General features: G+C 56.3%; 1 protein-coding gene across 1 annotated transcript; it reads left to right on the plus strand.

Annotated features, from left to right (window-relative positions):
• Positions 1 to 2193: 2193 nt before the first annotated feature.
• On the plus strand, positions 2194 to 3540 carry NKX3-2 (NK3 homeobox 2; the record flags this gene model as incomplete). The annotated part of the gene is made up of 2 exons (XM_080344055.1): positions 2194 to 2599; positions 3065 to 3540. The coding sequence occupies 2 exons, from the start codon at positions 2194 to 2196 to the stop codon at positions 3538 to 3540; spliced, it is 882 nt and encodes a 293-aa protein (XP_080200181.1).
• Between the last annotated feature and the right edge of the window lie 11570 nt (positions 3541 to 15110).

Below are 15110 nucleotides of genomic sequence, written 5' to 3' on the forward strand. Positions count from 1 at the left end.
GAGGGAGGCACACCGGGGAGAGCGCCTCTGCCTCCTTCCCGCCGCTCCCCCAGCCCTAAAGCAGCCGCCTGCTCTACGTCCCGCTCGGCGGCCTGCCGCACCTGAGCCGAGCCCGGAAAGCTGCCCCGGCCACTCCTGCGCGGAGCGCCCCGACTCCGCCGTGCCCAGAGCCCCTCTCCGGCCGTCAGCTCCTGCCACCCGCACCTCCAGCTTTTCCCCTTAGAAGAGCAGAGCCCTTTTCTATACCCACGTATTTGGCCACGCATCTCCTCTAACACCTCAAATTTCATCTCTCGGCTGTTTAGCACCCCTTAAAATGCCGGCACGAGGCACTCTTCCTACACCTCCTGCACATCTCCTCGTAAGTGGATCTCTCGCAGCTTCCCCAGATGCCTCTTATTTCCCTCCGGCTTTAAAAAAATTTTAAAAAAGTCCCCTTTGGATATTTCCTGAGTGTATTGTGGCACCGAAATCTGGGTGGCAGAAGCGACGGCTTTCCCAAGAAATATCTGGGTGGTAAAAAAACCCTAATGGGTGATTCCAAGCAAGATTATTAAAGTGGGCTGGATTTGTTCAAAAAGATAAAGCCTATTCTCCTCCAGTCATGCGAAGTTGCCCTCCGGCTTCGTGCTGCAAATGAAAGCGGGATTATTTATTACATTAATTTATTTTCAGGGTAGGAATGGTGAATGAAAACACTTAATTCGTGGCAGAGTCGTTGATAATCGATTATCGTGGCTTCCTGGTCTACTACGAACAGGAGCTTATCTCTGTGGGATCAAGTAAGAAAGTGTTGAAGGTGGACGCACGCCCGTGAAGAAGCTGGTTAACACCCTGTGGAATCGGCTCACGAAGCGAAGCCAAATTTGGGGTTATGATTGTGCTATTCTCTAGCTCGTTACATTGCCTCGACGCCCCAGCATCAAAAAAATCACGGTCGTAAAGCGCTGGAATTTCATTTTTCGTGTACCTGCTGATACCCTCCCTGGGACTTTTCTGTTAGCTCTGAGAATGCAAATAATGTCAGAAATAAGGACAAGCATGATACTTGGGGCACATTGTTGCTTTGGCAATGAGTCGCATTGATACAATTCACGTGCCTGTAATAGTTTCCAAAAGCTTCTTGTTTAGGGCCTTTTTTTTTTTTTGGGGGGGGGGGGGGGGAGGAAGAATGGTTTCAAGGAAAGCAGTCTTCAATTTGCGAGAACTTGCCCTCCAAAAACGGTCTTCAAAAGCCCCATGGGCCGAAGACCGTCCCTAACATAAAACTGACTACACTTTTAAACAAATATCGGGCGAAAAGCCTGTTTTCGAAAAACAGTCGAGGCTATTTTGCATTTACACTCACAAGGCGAGCGGACGGAGGTTTCGGGAGGTTTCCCCGCACCTCACACAGCCCTGGCCCCGGCCCTGCGTAGCGATCCCTGACAGACCCTGCAACAAACTAATTCTCGAGGCTCTTCCCCGAGCAACACGCATCAAATGCTTGCCAGCCTGTGGCGTCGTTCCCATTCCCCCGAGATGTTTTCCGTCGTGACCGGACCCTTCCCCGCCGCCGAGCTGCAGCGCTCGTTGCCCGGCTCGGCCGAGAGTGGAAACACGATGAAGCTATTATCCCTCGCTCCAGGGGCGGAAGCCGCCGCTCTCCGCCAAGCAGAGGGACCCTCCCTCCGAGGGTCGCCTCCGCCACGGGTGGCACCGGCCAGCAGCGCGGCGGCCGGGGCGGGCGGCAGTGGAGCCCCGCGGGCCGCAAAGGGTTAAGTCGCGGCGCGCCCCGCCGCGCGCCCCGCGGAGCCGCATCGTCCCGCGGCGGGGAGCCAATCGCTGGGCGGGCTGCGCGGGGGCTGCCCAATGGGAAGGCGCGGGGCCGGCGCTGTCAGGCGGCCGTGAGGGATGACAGCGCCGCCGGGAGAAAAAGGAGAGGGCGGGCGCGGGGCGGGACAGAGCGGGGCGGAGGCAGCGCCCGCGCCGCCAGGGACCCGCGGCGGCGCCCGGCGGAGCGCGGCGCGGTGGCCCCGGCCCTATGGGCGGGCGGGCCGGCAGCGGCGCAGAGAGGCTGCCCCTGCTGGCGCCCTCCCTCCCGGCGGCAGAGAAGGGCCCGGCACCGGCGCGGCCGCGGCCGGCGATGCGGTCGCCCAGCTGAAGGCGCGGCGCGGTCCGCTGCTCGCCCGCGGGGCCGCCCGCCGCCGGGCCATGGCCGTCCGCGGCGGCAACGCCCTGACGCCTTTCTCCATCCAGGCCATCCTCAACAAGAAGGAGGAGCGCGCCCGCCACGCGGCGGGGCGGCCACCGCCCCCGGGGGCGGCCGGCGGCTGGCGGCTGTGCGGGGCCGCCGAGGGCCCGCCGCTCCCCACGCCCGCGACTGCCGCCCGCGCCCCGGCCCCGCGGACGCCGGCGGGCTGGGACTCGGACTCGGCGCTCAGCGAGGACCCCGAGGGCGAGCGGCGCTCCGAGGAGGAGGGCGCCGGTGGCAGCGCCCGCCCCGCCGAAACCACGGGAGGGGGGCGACCGGCGGCGGCGGAGGAGATGCAGCCACCGGAGGCGGCGGAGCGGGACGCCGCCGGCCTCAGTGACAGCGAGATGTCGGCCGCCGTCTCAGGTAGGGGCGGCCTCGGTGGCGGCCCCTCCGCACCCTCGCGGGTAGGGCGGGAGGGTCCCGTGCTGGAGCCGGGAGAGGGAGACGGTCGGGGCTTTCCGCCGGTCCCGAGTGGTTGTGCAACGGGCCCAGGCTCTGCCGGGGCAAAAGGCGCACGTAACGCGTCCCGCGGGACGAGAGAGGGCGGATCGGTCAGAGCGCTTTGCCAGGCTGAGACCGGAGCCCGGGAGGGCGCCCGGCGCTTAAAGGAGAGCGAGAAACGGCTCTGCCGGCGGCGGCTGTCCCGGCGGCGGGATGGGCAGCGGCTCGGCGGGGCCTCCGCCCGCCTGTTCGCTGCAGGCTGGCCTCAAGGAACGCGCGCAGACGCCTGTGCGGGTGCGGACTGTCCGCGGAGCGGTGCGGGGCGCGGGGATGTAGGTATCCCGGTGCTTGCCTGCCCTGACCACCGTGCTCTTTCCTTGCCCGCAGATCGCAGCCCTCCGGAGGAGGAGGAAGGAGCGGGCAAGTGCGGGAAGCTGCTGCCGGGGGAGGAGGAGGTGGCGGCGCCGAAGCCGCGGAAGAAGCGTTCCCGCGCAGCCTTTTCCCATGCACAGGTCTTCGAGCTGGAGCGGCGCTTCAACCACCAGCGGTACCTGTCGGGGCCCGAGCGGGCCGACCTGGCCGCCTCCCTGAAGCTCACCGAGACGCAGGTGAAGATCTGGTTCCAGAACCGGCGCTACAAGACCAAGCGGCGGCAGATGGCTGCCGACCTGCTGGCCGCTGCCCCCGCCGCTAAGAAAGTGGCCGTCAAAGTGCTGGTACGCGACGACCAGAGACAGTATCACCCCGGCGAGGTGCTGCGGCCGCCCTCGCTGCTCTCCCTCCAGCCCTCCTACTACTACCCCTACTACTGCCTGCCCGGGTGGGCTCTGTCCACCTGCGCCGCAGCCGCCGGCACTCAGTGAGGGGCACACATACATCCCACCCTCCGCAGCCCCCCCACCACACACACTGGCAGCCAGAACACCCACCTCCCCTCTGTCACCCCTCCATCCATCCATCCAGCTTCTCAAATCCAGAGCCCCAGCTGCAGCTCTCAGTGCCTTGGACAGTATTTATTATTATTTTATTGTTATTTTTATTATTAATATTATTTGGATTGTTCCTCACCCTCTCTTCTTCCAACATAGGGCTTCTCAGCCACCCCCGCCCCGACCGTGTCCCCCCTGCCAGCCGAGGACTCTTGCGATTCGGCATGACTAGTTCATGGTATCCATGTTGTCAGTGTATTTGGTGTAGACTTTTTGTTTGTTTGTTTTATTTCGCTTTGGATTGGTAGAGACTCGATCTTGTGTGGGAGAGAGAAAGAGAGAAAAAAAGGAGAGGAAAAAAAAACCAACAACCCACAAAACCAAATGCAGCTCAAAAGACAAGATCAAGGACTCCCTCGGTGGATCGTAAGGAGGATTATTTTTGACGTCTGTTTGAGTCCTTGGTCTTCCAACTCGTTGCAAACTGAGTGTGCCTTGTATGGTGCTGAATGTAAGGAAGCCTCTTTCAGATCCCCCCTGCTCTTGTTGCCCATGTTATTCCTGTGTTCCATGATCCCTGGCAAAGGATAAATATGTCACAAAAGGGTGAGACTTCTATCAAAACCCCAGGCTTCTTCTTTTCCTTTTTTTCCTGAGATCTTTCCATGTTTGGGGAGGGAGGAGTTATGGATTTTTTCGCACTTTCCAGTTGTATTAAAGTTGTTGTTATTATTATTTTTATATTCAATGTGAATATTTCTAGTCAGGCATTTTAAGAAATCGATGTAACGGGAAATGTTAATACCATCAGTGCCTTTTACAGTTCTTCTGCAGACCTCTCCTTCAGGGGCGGGGATTTCAGATCTCCTCAGCAATGTAATTACAGTCTCTTTCTTTCAAGGTAACTAATTGCTCCTTTTTTTTCTTTTTTTCTTTTTTTTTCTCTTTCCCTTTCTCTTTTAATGGCACTGTGCACTCAACTAGATTATTTACTTCGAATGAATTGTGAATGTTTGTAAGCTACCCGCTGTACTTTTTTTTTCTTTCCTTTTTAATTTATAAACTTTAGTTTAACACTTAGTTCTGCCACTTGTGTCGTTTCTGAGAGTGGACACGGGTTTCCCCAGTGACTTTTTCCCTGCAGCAGACTTCAGGCTGTAGTTCAGACCACGTCCCTTCTTTTCCCACTCGCACGGAGTCTGACGCTGGCTCTGGTGGGAACAGGCAGCTCCGGCGGTGGGGATCCTGGGGCCTGGCGGGCATCTCTGCTCCGGTCCCCGCGCCGCTCTGCCCGTGTGCACCGTGCGGCGCCGGTTTCCTCCGTGCGAAGCGGAGAAGAATAAAGGGCTCGGGCCGGGCGCCTTAAGGAGTTATTCGATAACGCGTGTCCAGGATGGAGCGATTCCCCTTTACGCCGGAGAGCCGGTATCGCTGGTTTAACTCACGCTGCCTGGGTGACGGTGAGGATGCGTTGCGGTCGGAGGAGCCGCGGGCACGTTAAATTGGTTTTACCGGGCGAGGGAGATCTCGCTGTGCGGGCCATATCGGTCTGAAACCTTAGCAGCTCCCGGGGAAAGTGCGTGGGCCGGCGGATTGTTTTCTCTCTTCTGGAGCCTGGCGGAGAGGCCGGGGCCGGGGACCGCGGGCGGTCGGAGGCTCCGGCTGGGGCCGCAAGACGTGGCTTTGCACTCCTCGGCGAAATGGCCGAGCCTGTTTGTATCCCGACACAACCGCGATAGCCACTTGGGGCAGCCTCCCATCTTGGACTAAATCCCCTCCGAGCCTCCGCGGTGAGCCCGGGCCCTCGTCACGGTGCTGGCAGCGCATCCCCGCCACTGGCTCCCATCCTCCGCCGCCCCGCCGGGGCCAGCACTGCTGGACGGGACGGACAGCCTGCGCTGGGGTGAGCAGCTCCACCCGAGGGGCTCGGGCCGTGAAATGATGCTCAGATGTACCGGACCCGGTGCTGGCTACGGTATTTTCTCCACGCCGATGGAGACCTGTTTGAGCCCCGCTCACAGGAGTCTGGTTTTCCTGGGCGCCGCCGATTCTCCGGCGCCGCCGGCTTCTTTCCGTTAACGCTGGGACGCTCCTGCTGCCCCACGGCCCCCCGGCCGCAGCTCTCGCAAGCCGCTCCAAGAGACAGCCGGTCTGTTCCCCCGTCACCTCCTCGTCCCGGCCCTCGCCCGGTTTGTTATTTCATTTTCTCCAGGCTCCGATAATCAGCGTTGCGGGCTGAGGGCGTTTGCCCTACAGGAGAGGTGCACCCGGGCTGGCAGCCACGGCTGCTTTCGGTGTGGGGGGCAGAGGGGCGACGGAGGCCCCAACGGGGCTCGGGGCGACCTCACTGCTCCTGAAGCCGTCAGAGCACCCGGGGAATGCTTTGGTTTTGGTTCTGTTCCCACGGGCGAGCCGGCAATCCTGCCGACGGAAGCAGCGCTCCAGATGTAGCGGTCCTGGCGAAAAGGGTGCTCTATAGAGCAGGCGCTGGCGGATGCGCGAGGACTGACATATATTGATCCCGAAATCTTAAATAAAAAAAAATTTCTTCCACCTTTCCCAACGCTGTTACTCCTGGAAAAATGAAAGTTTTGGATTCCAGGAGCAGGGCCCCCGTGCACTTGGGAAGGTGAGGAGGAGCCCCTGCTGACCCGCGGACAACTCAGTTTGCTCCTTTTCTGACCCCTGGGGATGTTTCTTTGCCTGCAGCCCCATATGAGTCTTGCAAGCCCATACAAGACATACAGCCGCTGACTCCCATCCCAGATTCGATAGGACAATTTACACCAGCGGAGCTTTTGGTCCCGGTAGGGATGGGGAGGCAAAGCGGTGGGCATGTGAGGGAGTGCTTTCGGCGAAGCTGGGTTCCCATCGGGGTCTCCGTTGGAAGGAGGATTATTTCGAAGCCTGCTTTTTCCCGTGTTTTATTATTTTGCTTCGTGCTTGCTGACGGATGTAGCGCTGTAGGGAACCGCCTGATGTGAAAAGAAAGTGTCGGTCATTAGGGCTTCCCCGGGGTTCCCCGGGTTGTAACACAGATAACATACATAGGATAAAGCATCAAACTATTTTTCTCCGAATCTGGTAAAACAAAGATGCATTTTACTGCAGACAGAAATTACTGAAATAGATTATTCAAGTGAAGTTACTTGTAATTTTAGAGTAGTGTTTAATATCGAACATTTAGGCTTTGAGAGTGTCCTCGGTGGAGATTGGCAGAATCCGATATTTGCGAAAAGTCAGTATTTTGCATCGAGAAAATTTAATCGCTATTTTAATGGAATTTTTCGGGAATTAGGAGACGTTTCTATTCCTGTTTTTTACTTATAACTTTACGATTTAAAATATAAAGCAAACGTTCTGAGTCTTTTGTCTTTTCTTCATGCCGAAGTCCCTACTAACCCGCATGTAACTGTACTAGGGCCAAGGGAATTAGTCTGGATTTTCGACGTTGCAGTTATCAGCAGAAGCCGGGCTCTACCATGCTCTCTTCATCCCCTCTCGAACACAAACTCCGTTGATCAGCACATCCACGGCTGCAACAGGAAAACAGTCTCCCTAACGATATATTTCAACTTCGGACCCTCTCTCAAAACGCGAATCTGTACAGGAGCCGTGGGAATCGTTTTCCATCCGGTCGTGGACAAGCTCCAGTCTTAAAAGAAAATAGTTGCAATAGAAGGAGGGAGGTAGAGAGAGAGAGAGAGAGAGAAAGTAACTGCCGCAGCTACAAGACATTCGACTGTTGAAATGTAATGTAAATTGTGTATATCTTTGCATATGTCTCCATAGGCGCTTGTGTTTGTGTATTAAACACTCGCACAGGCGCAGAGACCAACTGTGTAACCGGGAGGCTGCCTATATTTAGATACCTTCTGCTTGCTCGCAGGGTAATAAAACAGGAAACCACGTAGATTTCTCTCCCCCTTCACTTGTCAAGCAGAAACCAGCGACGCTTCCCCGGGAGAAGGAGAAGCAGCAGAAGATATCGCAGCACAGGCAGCCCCCCGGCGGCGCAGCACCTGCCTGGCCTCCCAGTGGCTCCCGGGAGCAGGGGGCAAAGGTGGCCCGGGGGTTAAGGGCCTCTCCCCGGCAAGCCTGGGGCTTTGGCAGGTACCTTTCTGCTCCGCTTCTCCTGTCAGTGGGAAGGTGAAGCGCCCCGAGCGCGGCCCACGGGCCGGGGGAACGGAGAAGCTCACCTGCCCTCCTGATGTCTCCCCGGGACTAGAGCACCAAACCGCCCGGAGCAAGCAGCGCGGCTTGGAGAGCCCAAGACAGGGATGCTCCCGCCGCAGCAGGCCAGGAGCGCTCCTGGGGCAGGGCTGACCCCCGCGGCCAGGGGAGCCCTAAGGCAGTGGCAGTGGTGGCTCCAGCGAGGAGCCTGTTTTTTCCCCAGGTGATGGGGAAAATATAGAGCACCTTCCTGGCCCGGAACACACCTCAGAGATGCTACCGCTCCTCGCCTGTCCGAAAGCCTCCCCAAAGGGGGGTGTGCTTTCGCCTTGTCTGATGCTGCGGGGGAAACCGAGAACCCTTTCACAGCCAAGTCGCACGGCGGCCGGGCCGGGTAGCGCTTCCTGCTCCAGGGGAGAGCAGAGACGCCGATGGGCAAGGACGCCGTGACCGGAGACCCCGGCTGCGCCGGTTCCTCCGGCTGCGGTGGCCCTCGCACCGCTCTGCCCCCGAGGAGTCGCTCTTCCCCCGCACCGCGGCAGCACGTCTCGGTGGCTGTCCGGTGCCTTGCCGAGAGACCATGGGACCGGGCGGACGCTCACCCGCATGTTGGACTTGTCTTTTTTTTCCCCCCAACATGGTTTGTATTTGTATATTTTTATACATATTTTTTGAAAGGGAATGAAAGAATTTCAGCGATCCACATGCAAACCCTCATTCTCTCCAGATGGATGGTGCGGAGCAGGAGGGCGAGTTCACGCCCGGGCCTGCTCGGGAAAGGGATACCGAGGTGCACGGTGAGGGACGGCACCAGCCCCGGGCAGGCCAGGGGTGAGGGCTGCCCTCCTTCCCCTGCTACCGCAGACACCGCCCTGCCCAGCTCCCAGCCAGGTCCCACGGGCCCGAGCGGAAAGCGCTGGCCAGAGGGTGAGGGTTTTGATTCCGCTTCCCCGGAGCCGTCGGGGCCACTAAAGAACCCTCTCCGCCTCTGCCCATCTCTGTACCGGAGCTGGGAGAGGTGTTAGCCGAAAGGCAGTTCCCAAGTGATGCTGGTGATGAGTGCAATTGTCGGGGCGTTCATTGAAAACGTAATAGCGGGGAGTGGTGGCTGCAAAACCGCACGTTACGCCGTTTGGGGCCTCTCAGGTGCTCCCGTGGCTTTTAGCCTAAAATCTGAGTCGGTAGTAAAGAGGCCAGCACTTGTGCTCCCGAATGACACGGTTGGTAGCCAGCAACGGATCCTCCTCTGAGCCAGGGAAGCCTCTACCGCGGCAGTAGCTCGGCGCTGGGAGCAGCAGAGCAGAGCAGGGGGGAGAGAGGGTCAGCCCCGCTGAGGGCCAGGGGCGGGTGGCGACCTGAAGAGACTACCTGCTTTCTCCAAAGGGGTACAGGTTGCCATCAGGACTGGTGACTGATGTCCTTTCCACCAGAATAGGGACACAGCTATTAATAACGATGAATATATAGGTAATAGTGCTCGTATGTATTTCAAATATTTTAAAAACTATATTATTTCTAAAAAACAAAACAAAACACCAAAAACCAAAAAAAAACGAGCTGAAAAGACTGCAAGGCTGCACTCAGCGTTTTCATGCACGGCCGAATGGCAACCAAAACAGTGCTTCCACACCGAGCAAGAATGGCCATAAAACTATAAAGCGAGTGGAAAGGCAAAGAAGGTTCTGATTTTCAGCTTCCTGGGCTGCATGGAATCAGAGTGCGGGAGCAAGGGAGCGGGGCGGCGGGGAGGGGGTTGGCCGCCGAAACGGGACCAGGGCGAGCGCCCACGGGGCAGGAGCCGTCTGCCAGGGGTGGGCACGGGTTACCGCTTTCTTTCCTAAATTTCTCCTTGTGGAAAGCAAATCCTGCAAGCGGTGATGGATCAGAAAAATTCTACCTCCCATGACTGTTGCTTCAGATCCCGATCCTCCCTTTCTCCACTCGAGGCTGGAGGACCCTGCTCGCCATCGCTGATCGCTCCCCCCGACGGCAAGACCCCCCCTGCTTTTCTCCCCGGTGGGGGTAAAATACTTCGTCCATACATATGCGTTGCTTTGCGCTAAAACCGGCCGGGGAAATCCTTCGTGTCGCAAAGGACTCGAATGATAATTAGGGATGAAATGCGTGTGGAGAAAACTAATATTATTTTTGACTTGTACGGGAATAATACCGATTTGCAAACTATACGAATAAAGCTGGGTACGGTGGGAGGAGAAGGAAGGGAGCAGTTGTGCTGGCTGCCAGTAGCTCTGGGGCTTGGTGGCGAGGTTTGTGCCGGGCTTTTCTGCTCGGAACAGAGAAAACGAGGGACAGGTCGTGTTTGGGCTTTGCCGTTTAGCACTCGCATGTGGTACCGGACGGCGGGCGCGGGGTGTCCGGTGGTGGTGCGGGAGGTGTCAGAGCGGGGGCGCAACCCGAGCAGGACAGCCGAGGAGACCTGGGGCCGTTTTCCTCCGGGAGGGTTGTCCTGAGTGGATTTACCGAACTGCCGACGTCGCTGTCCGCTTTGCACAATGGCACAGTACTTCTAAATGAACACAGAAAACAAATAATTTGTACTTGACTAATTAAAAACAGATAAAGGACGATATGCAGAATCCTTTACTCAGTTAACAAAAAAATATCGGAAACGGGGAACTTCTACGGACATATTACATTATCCGACTATCGCAAGAACAGAATGTATGCGCTAATTCACTGGTTATAAACACCACTCTGCAGGGGTGCAGGCTCTCATTTTGTCAAGTGGTTCTGCAGGTTCTTCTAATTTGTCTAAAATTTGACCAATTTGTAGAATAAAAAAATAATATTAAATTCCTGGAAGAAACGGACGGTTTTCCTCACTTTGACGCAAAAGCTTTGACGTGTTGCTTTTAAAAGTGTGGTCTGCAGCATGTATTCGTGGACCCTGGGAAGTTGTACTTAAATGTCCATGTCAGTCTCTGACCCGAGGCATAACAATGGCATAGTTTTGCCAAAAATATTTCCAAACGATACTGAAATATCTGCTTCGTTTTTGCGAACAAATGATTTCGCTGAAGAAGAACGATTAGAAACGAAATGAGAGGATGCAGAAAAAAAAAATCTATCGCAAGCCCTCGCCGTAAAGAGTGAAATTTAAAAGGAAAAAACGACATTTTGTCTTAGGAAAGAAATATATGCAAACTTTGCAACGTGGAAAATGCTTGTAAACCAATCTCGCCTCAGGAAGAGTCTCATTTTCAGAGCTGTGGCAAAGCCCTTTCGCCAGGCAGGCGCGGCGGGGATGAGCGGGGCTGGCGGCACCGGCTGGGGGCTGGAGACCGCGGCGGGGCCAGGGCGCGCTGCCCTCCCTCAAGAGCCCCTCCTGCCAAGGACTGGTTTAACTACGGGAGATGTAGACGTGTCCCTTGCAGAGGACATCTTTCAGAAACCGTTCTAGCAGGCTCCGAATCCCATAATTTCTCTCCTCCGGGAGATGCGTGCTTGCTGCTCGCGACAACCGCTCCTCGCGGCCGCATTCCCGCCTGGCTCCCTGCCTCTCGCATCCCTATACCTGCAAAACCTTTTCTGAACGACGGAGCGCCTCTCCTCTGTACCCCGCACAGTGAGCAGAGCCACGCAGACTCGGGGCAGAACCTTCGCCCGTATTGCAGGGAGCGGGGCGGGAGCGTCCGGCGGCCCCGGCAGCGCAGTGGCCCCGGCCCCTCTCTTGGGCCCTGCCAGCGCCCCGCCGGGCTGCTCTCGGCCTCCCGCGGCCCAGCAGGGAGGGTCTCCTCAATGCCAGGCCTGTGTATTTGCAGTTTGATTTCGCACGTCAAGGATAATTTCTTCATACAACTTAATGGACGTGGCTTGACATCCATAATGATCGCTAATCATTCAAATTATTTTTGCTAGCGCCCAGACATGTTCCAGTTGTTGTGATAGATCGCGTTTCACCCATAATGACGGACAATTACCATTTCTAATTCGCCGGCTTTTGACACCTAAATCCACCCACCATATGTGGCTGAAATGCGCCGGGCTCGGCTGCGAGGCCCTAATGACATTTGCAGCAAGCCCCTCTCATCTGAGAGAGGCACCTGGGATGTCATCAACCCCCACCCCCCACCCCCAGCACCTCCAACCCTTCCCCAGGCCGCTGGAGCTCGGCCGTTTGCTCTCGCAAGCCCCTGAACGGCAACTCAGTGGCCGTGGGTGTGCGTGGGGCAACCCGGCAAGGAGAGAATTGAGTCCCGCGCCGAACAAGCTGGCCTGGTGGCTCACCGCCCCGTCGCCCTCCTAGGGTAACCCAGCTGGGCTCTGCCTCGCAGCAGCTGTACAATTCGGAGAAAGTCCAGGCTGGGAGGAAAAGCGGGAGCCGGGAGTCAGGGGCGTCTCTGCGAGCTGTTCCCTTTCCGCTGCCCCATCGTGGCCAGGAGAGCCCGTGCGCTTATTTGTGCAGCGCCAAGGGAGATCGGCTCTCAGTGCAGGAGAAAAGCCCTGATGCTGCTCGACGTGGGGACATATGGCCTTGGATGGTCCCATATGGGAGAGACAGAAAAGGGTGGCGGGGAGGCTCAGCAGCAGAAAGGGCGAGGAGTGCTTTCCATCACATCCATCAGCTTTCCTGGGGCATCCACTTCCACGGTCCCCTTGGAAATCCGATGCACCTCTGCATCTCTGTGGGATGCGATGAACCCGGTGGAAGCAGAACGGGCAGCTCCGCGCCTCCACTGCCGGCGCGCCGGCTCCACTCGCCCGGGCCCGCCCCGGCCGGGGGACACCTCTCGCTGCGCCAGCAGACGCTGCCTGGTACCCCCGGGCCCTCCGCGCCGAGACACATTTTGCCAAAAGCAACCGGGCGATAATTAATCCTGGGTGATTTTTTTTGATTTTTTTAAATTTTTTTTTAATAAAAGAATGCAGCCGTGGCGTTTGGTTTTAACCCCCGCCGACGGAAACGCGCCGCAAGTGACACGACACAAGCAGCACAGCGCAACGTCCCTGCCGAGTACTGCAAAGGGAGAAACTCCACGTTTCTATAGATCAGCAGGCATCGCTTTCTTTTTCAGCCCTAAATATTTCTGCTGTGCTGTCATTTGAAGTGTCACATGAAGAATCTCCTTCGGCAGGAATAACTGACTGTGGATATCCCAGTCACAGCTGCAAGGAAGGGCAGACAGGGAGCAAACGAGGTCAGACCCTGGCGTTGTGCTGCTCTGCCCCGCACTGCAATGCTCACCGACGGAGGTAAAGGCCTAGTTAGAGCGACTGACAAGCACAGACAGGGTCGCGCAAAGACACGCGTGTTTCCAGCGGGACGGGCAGATCTGTCCGAGGGGTGGCGACCACCGGTGTGAGCGCCATGCGCCCGAGCATGCCGCGGCATCACCCGGCGCTTCCCTGTGCCCTCATCCCCTGGTTTTTTTCCCTGAGCCCCTCTACCAGCTCTCCCGTGAACTCAAGCTGCACACAGCCCTTCCCCGCTGCCTTGGACATCGCTTCCCTTCAGCTTCAAAGCCTAAATCCCACCCGAACTCGACAGCTCCTGTTCAATACCCTTTTTAAAAAATTGTTTTCCGCTGTTTCTTTGCTGGGCACCCGCAAAGGGCAGCGCGGCTGCCGGGAGCGGCTGCAGGGCGAGGGGACCGCCGTGTCCTCCAGGGTGAAGCTCCGGGGGGAGCTGCCGGGCCAGCATCCTCCGCTGGACCTCGGCTCGGGGAGGTGAGCGGGAACTGTCATCGGTGGGAAAGTGCTGAATTTGGCTTGACCGCCGCGTCGTCCCGGCCCCGCTCGTCTGCGAGAGGGATAAAGTCCCTTTGACAGCTTGGGGGGAGGAAATGTGGTTCTCATAGTCTTCCTAACGGAGAAACTGGGAAGATTTATCCATCAATATGCTTTAAAATAAGGACTAGAGGATTTGATTGACTGAGTTTTGTCAGTTCCAGGCGAGGTATTTTGATGAGTTTTATTTGTAGTTAAAGTTCCACGGCATGTCTGAGGTGTGATTGCAGTTTCCTCTGACAAAATACTTCCGCAGCCCTCGATGTCGAGGTAAAGACGACGGAAAAAAACACCAGCCCACTACATGTTAAAAATTAGGGCACTGCGAGTGATTTAATATCGACTGACTGCCAGAAGTGAGGGCTTCTCGCTTGGGAAAGGAAGGCTGGTCCGAAACGCCTCGGTTCTCAGGCAGACCCAAACATACCGCAGGGAAAGGCGGCACAGGGAGAACGGGCAGTTTGGGAGCCGGGTCCCTCTCCTGTAGCCCCTCTCCCCCTCGCATGCGGAACTCCAGCCCCGTGTCTTTGCTGCCGCCCCTCCCTGGGTGCTTTATCCCAGCGGCCCTTATTTCTGCAGGGCCCCGGGTACCACTGAGCTCTCCCGTCCGCACCACCTGCGTCTTCAAAATATCTTCTCATCCTTCCTCTCTTCGCCCTCAAGGGATCTGCCCATTTTCAGCTCAACGGGAGAAATCATAGAATCGCGGAATATCTCAAGTTGAAAGAGACACATAAATATCAAGTGCTCGACTTGAGTGTCCGTGCTCAAGTAATGACATTCAGTGAATATTTCGCTTGGTTGCACCTGGGAAGTTGGTGGGTCCAGAACTGCAGCATGCAAAGGAATAGACTCATGTCCCTCAGTGGGAGCAGGACTAAGGTTCAGGAGCTCTGTAGTGCTAGGAAAGTCATCAAGGACACCTCAGTAAGAAGCCCCCAAAGTCAGCAGAAAAATAATTGTTCATGATCTCACGGGGTTTAGACATACTGGTGCGATTAACGGGTCTTTAAACTTTAATTTTACCACCGAGACTCTGCCAGGTGTCTGGACTCCAGATTTCTGCCAAGTTTGATATGTGGCTTTTGCCATGTTTTAGATCACAGTCGCGCACCTTCTCCACTCTGACCTTCACATGCTCATCCTAATCGATTGTAGTGAGCTTCCTAAAACAAGGAACAAGACAAACCCATGACATTTCAGAACTGATAAATAATTTTCCCTGTATGTCTTTGACAGGGAGTAGGCTCTTACTATACATGTCGTTCTAGCCAGCTACAGAGACATGTTATATATCAATTTGGAAAAAAAAAAAGTTTTAAAAAAATCGCCCTAGTTCTCTGTTCTCTGTTGGGATAACCACAGGGAAAAAACAAACAAAATCACAACACAAAACAAAAACCCCAAACATGCAATCATGCCAACCAACAAAATAACAGCAAACAACCCCCAAAGCCACCCCAACCACAGGCACCCCCCCTCCCACCCTCGCCAGAAAAAAAAGAAAAAAATAAAAAGAAAAAAAAAGAAAAAAAAAAGAAAAAAGAAAAAGAAAAAAGAAAAAACAACCCACCAAACCAAAG

The sequence above is a fragment of the Nesoenas mayeri genome (assembly GCF_963082525.1).
Source record: "Nesoenas mayeri genome assembly, chromosome: 4".
NCBI lineage: Eukaryota > Metazoa > Chordata > Aves > Columbiformes > Columbidae > Nesoenas > Nesoenas mayeri.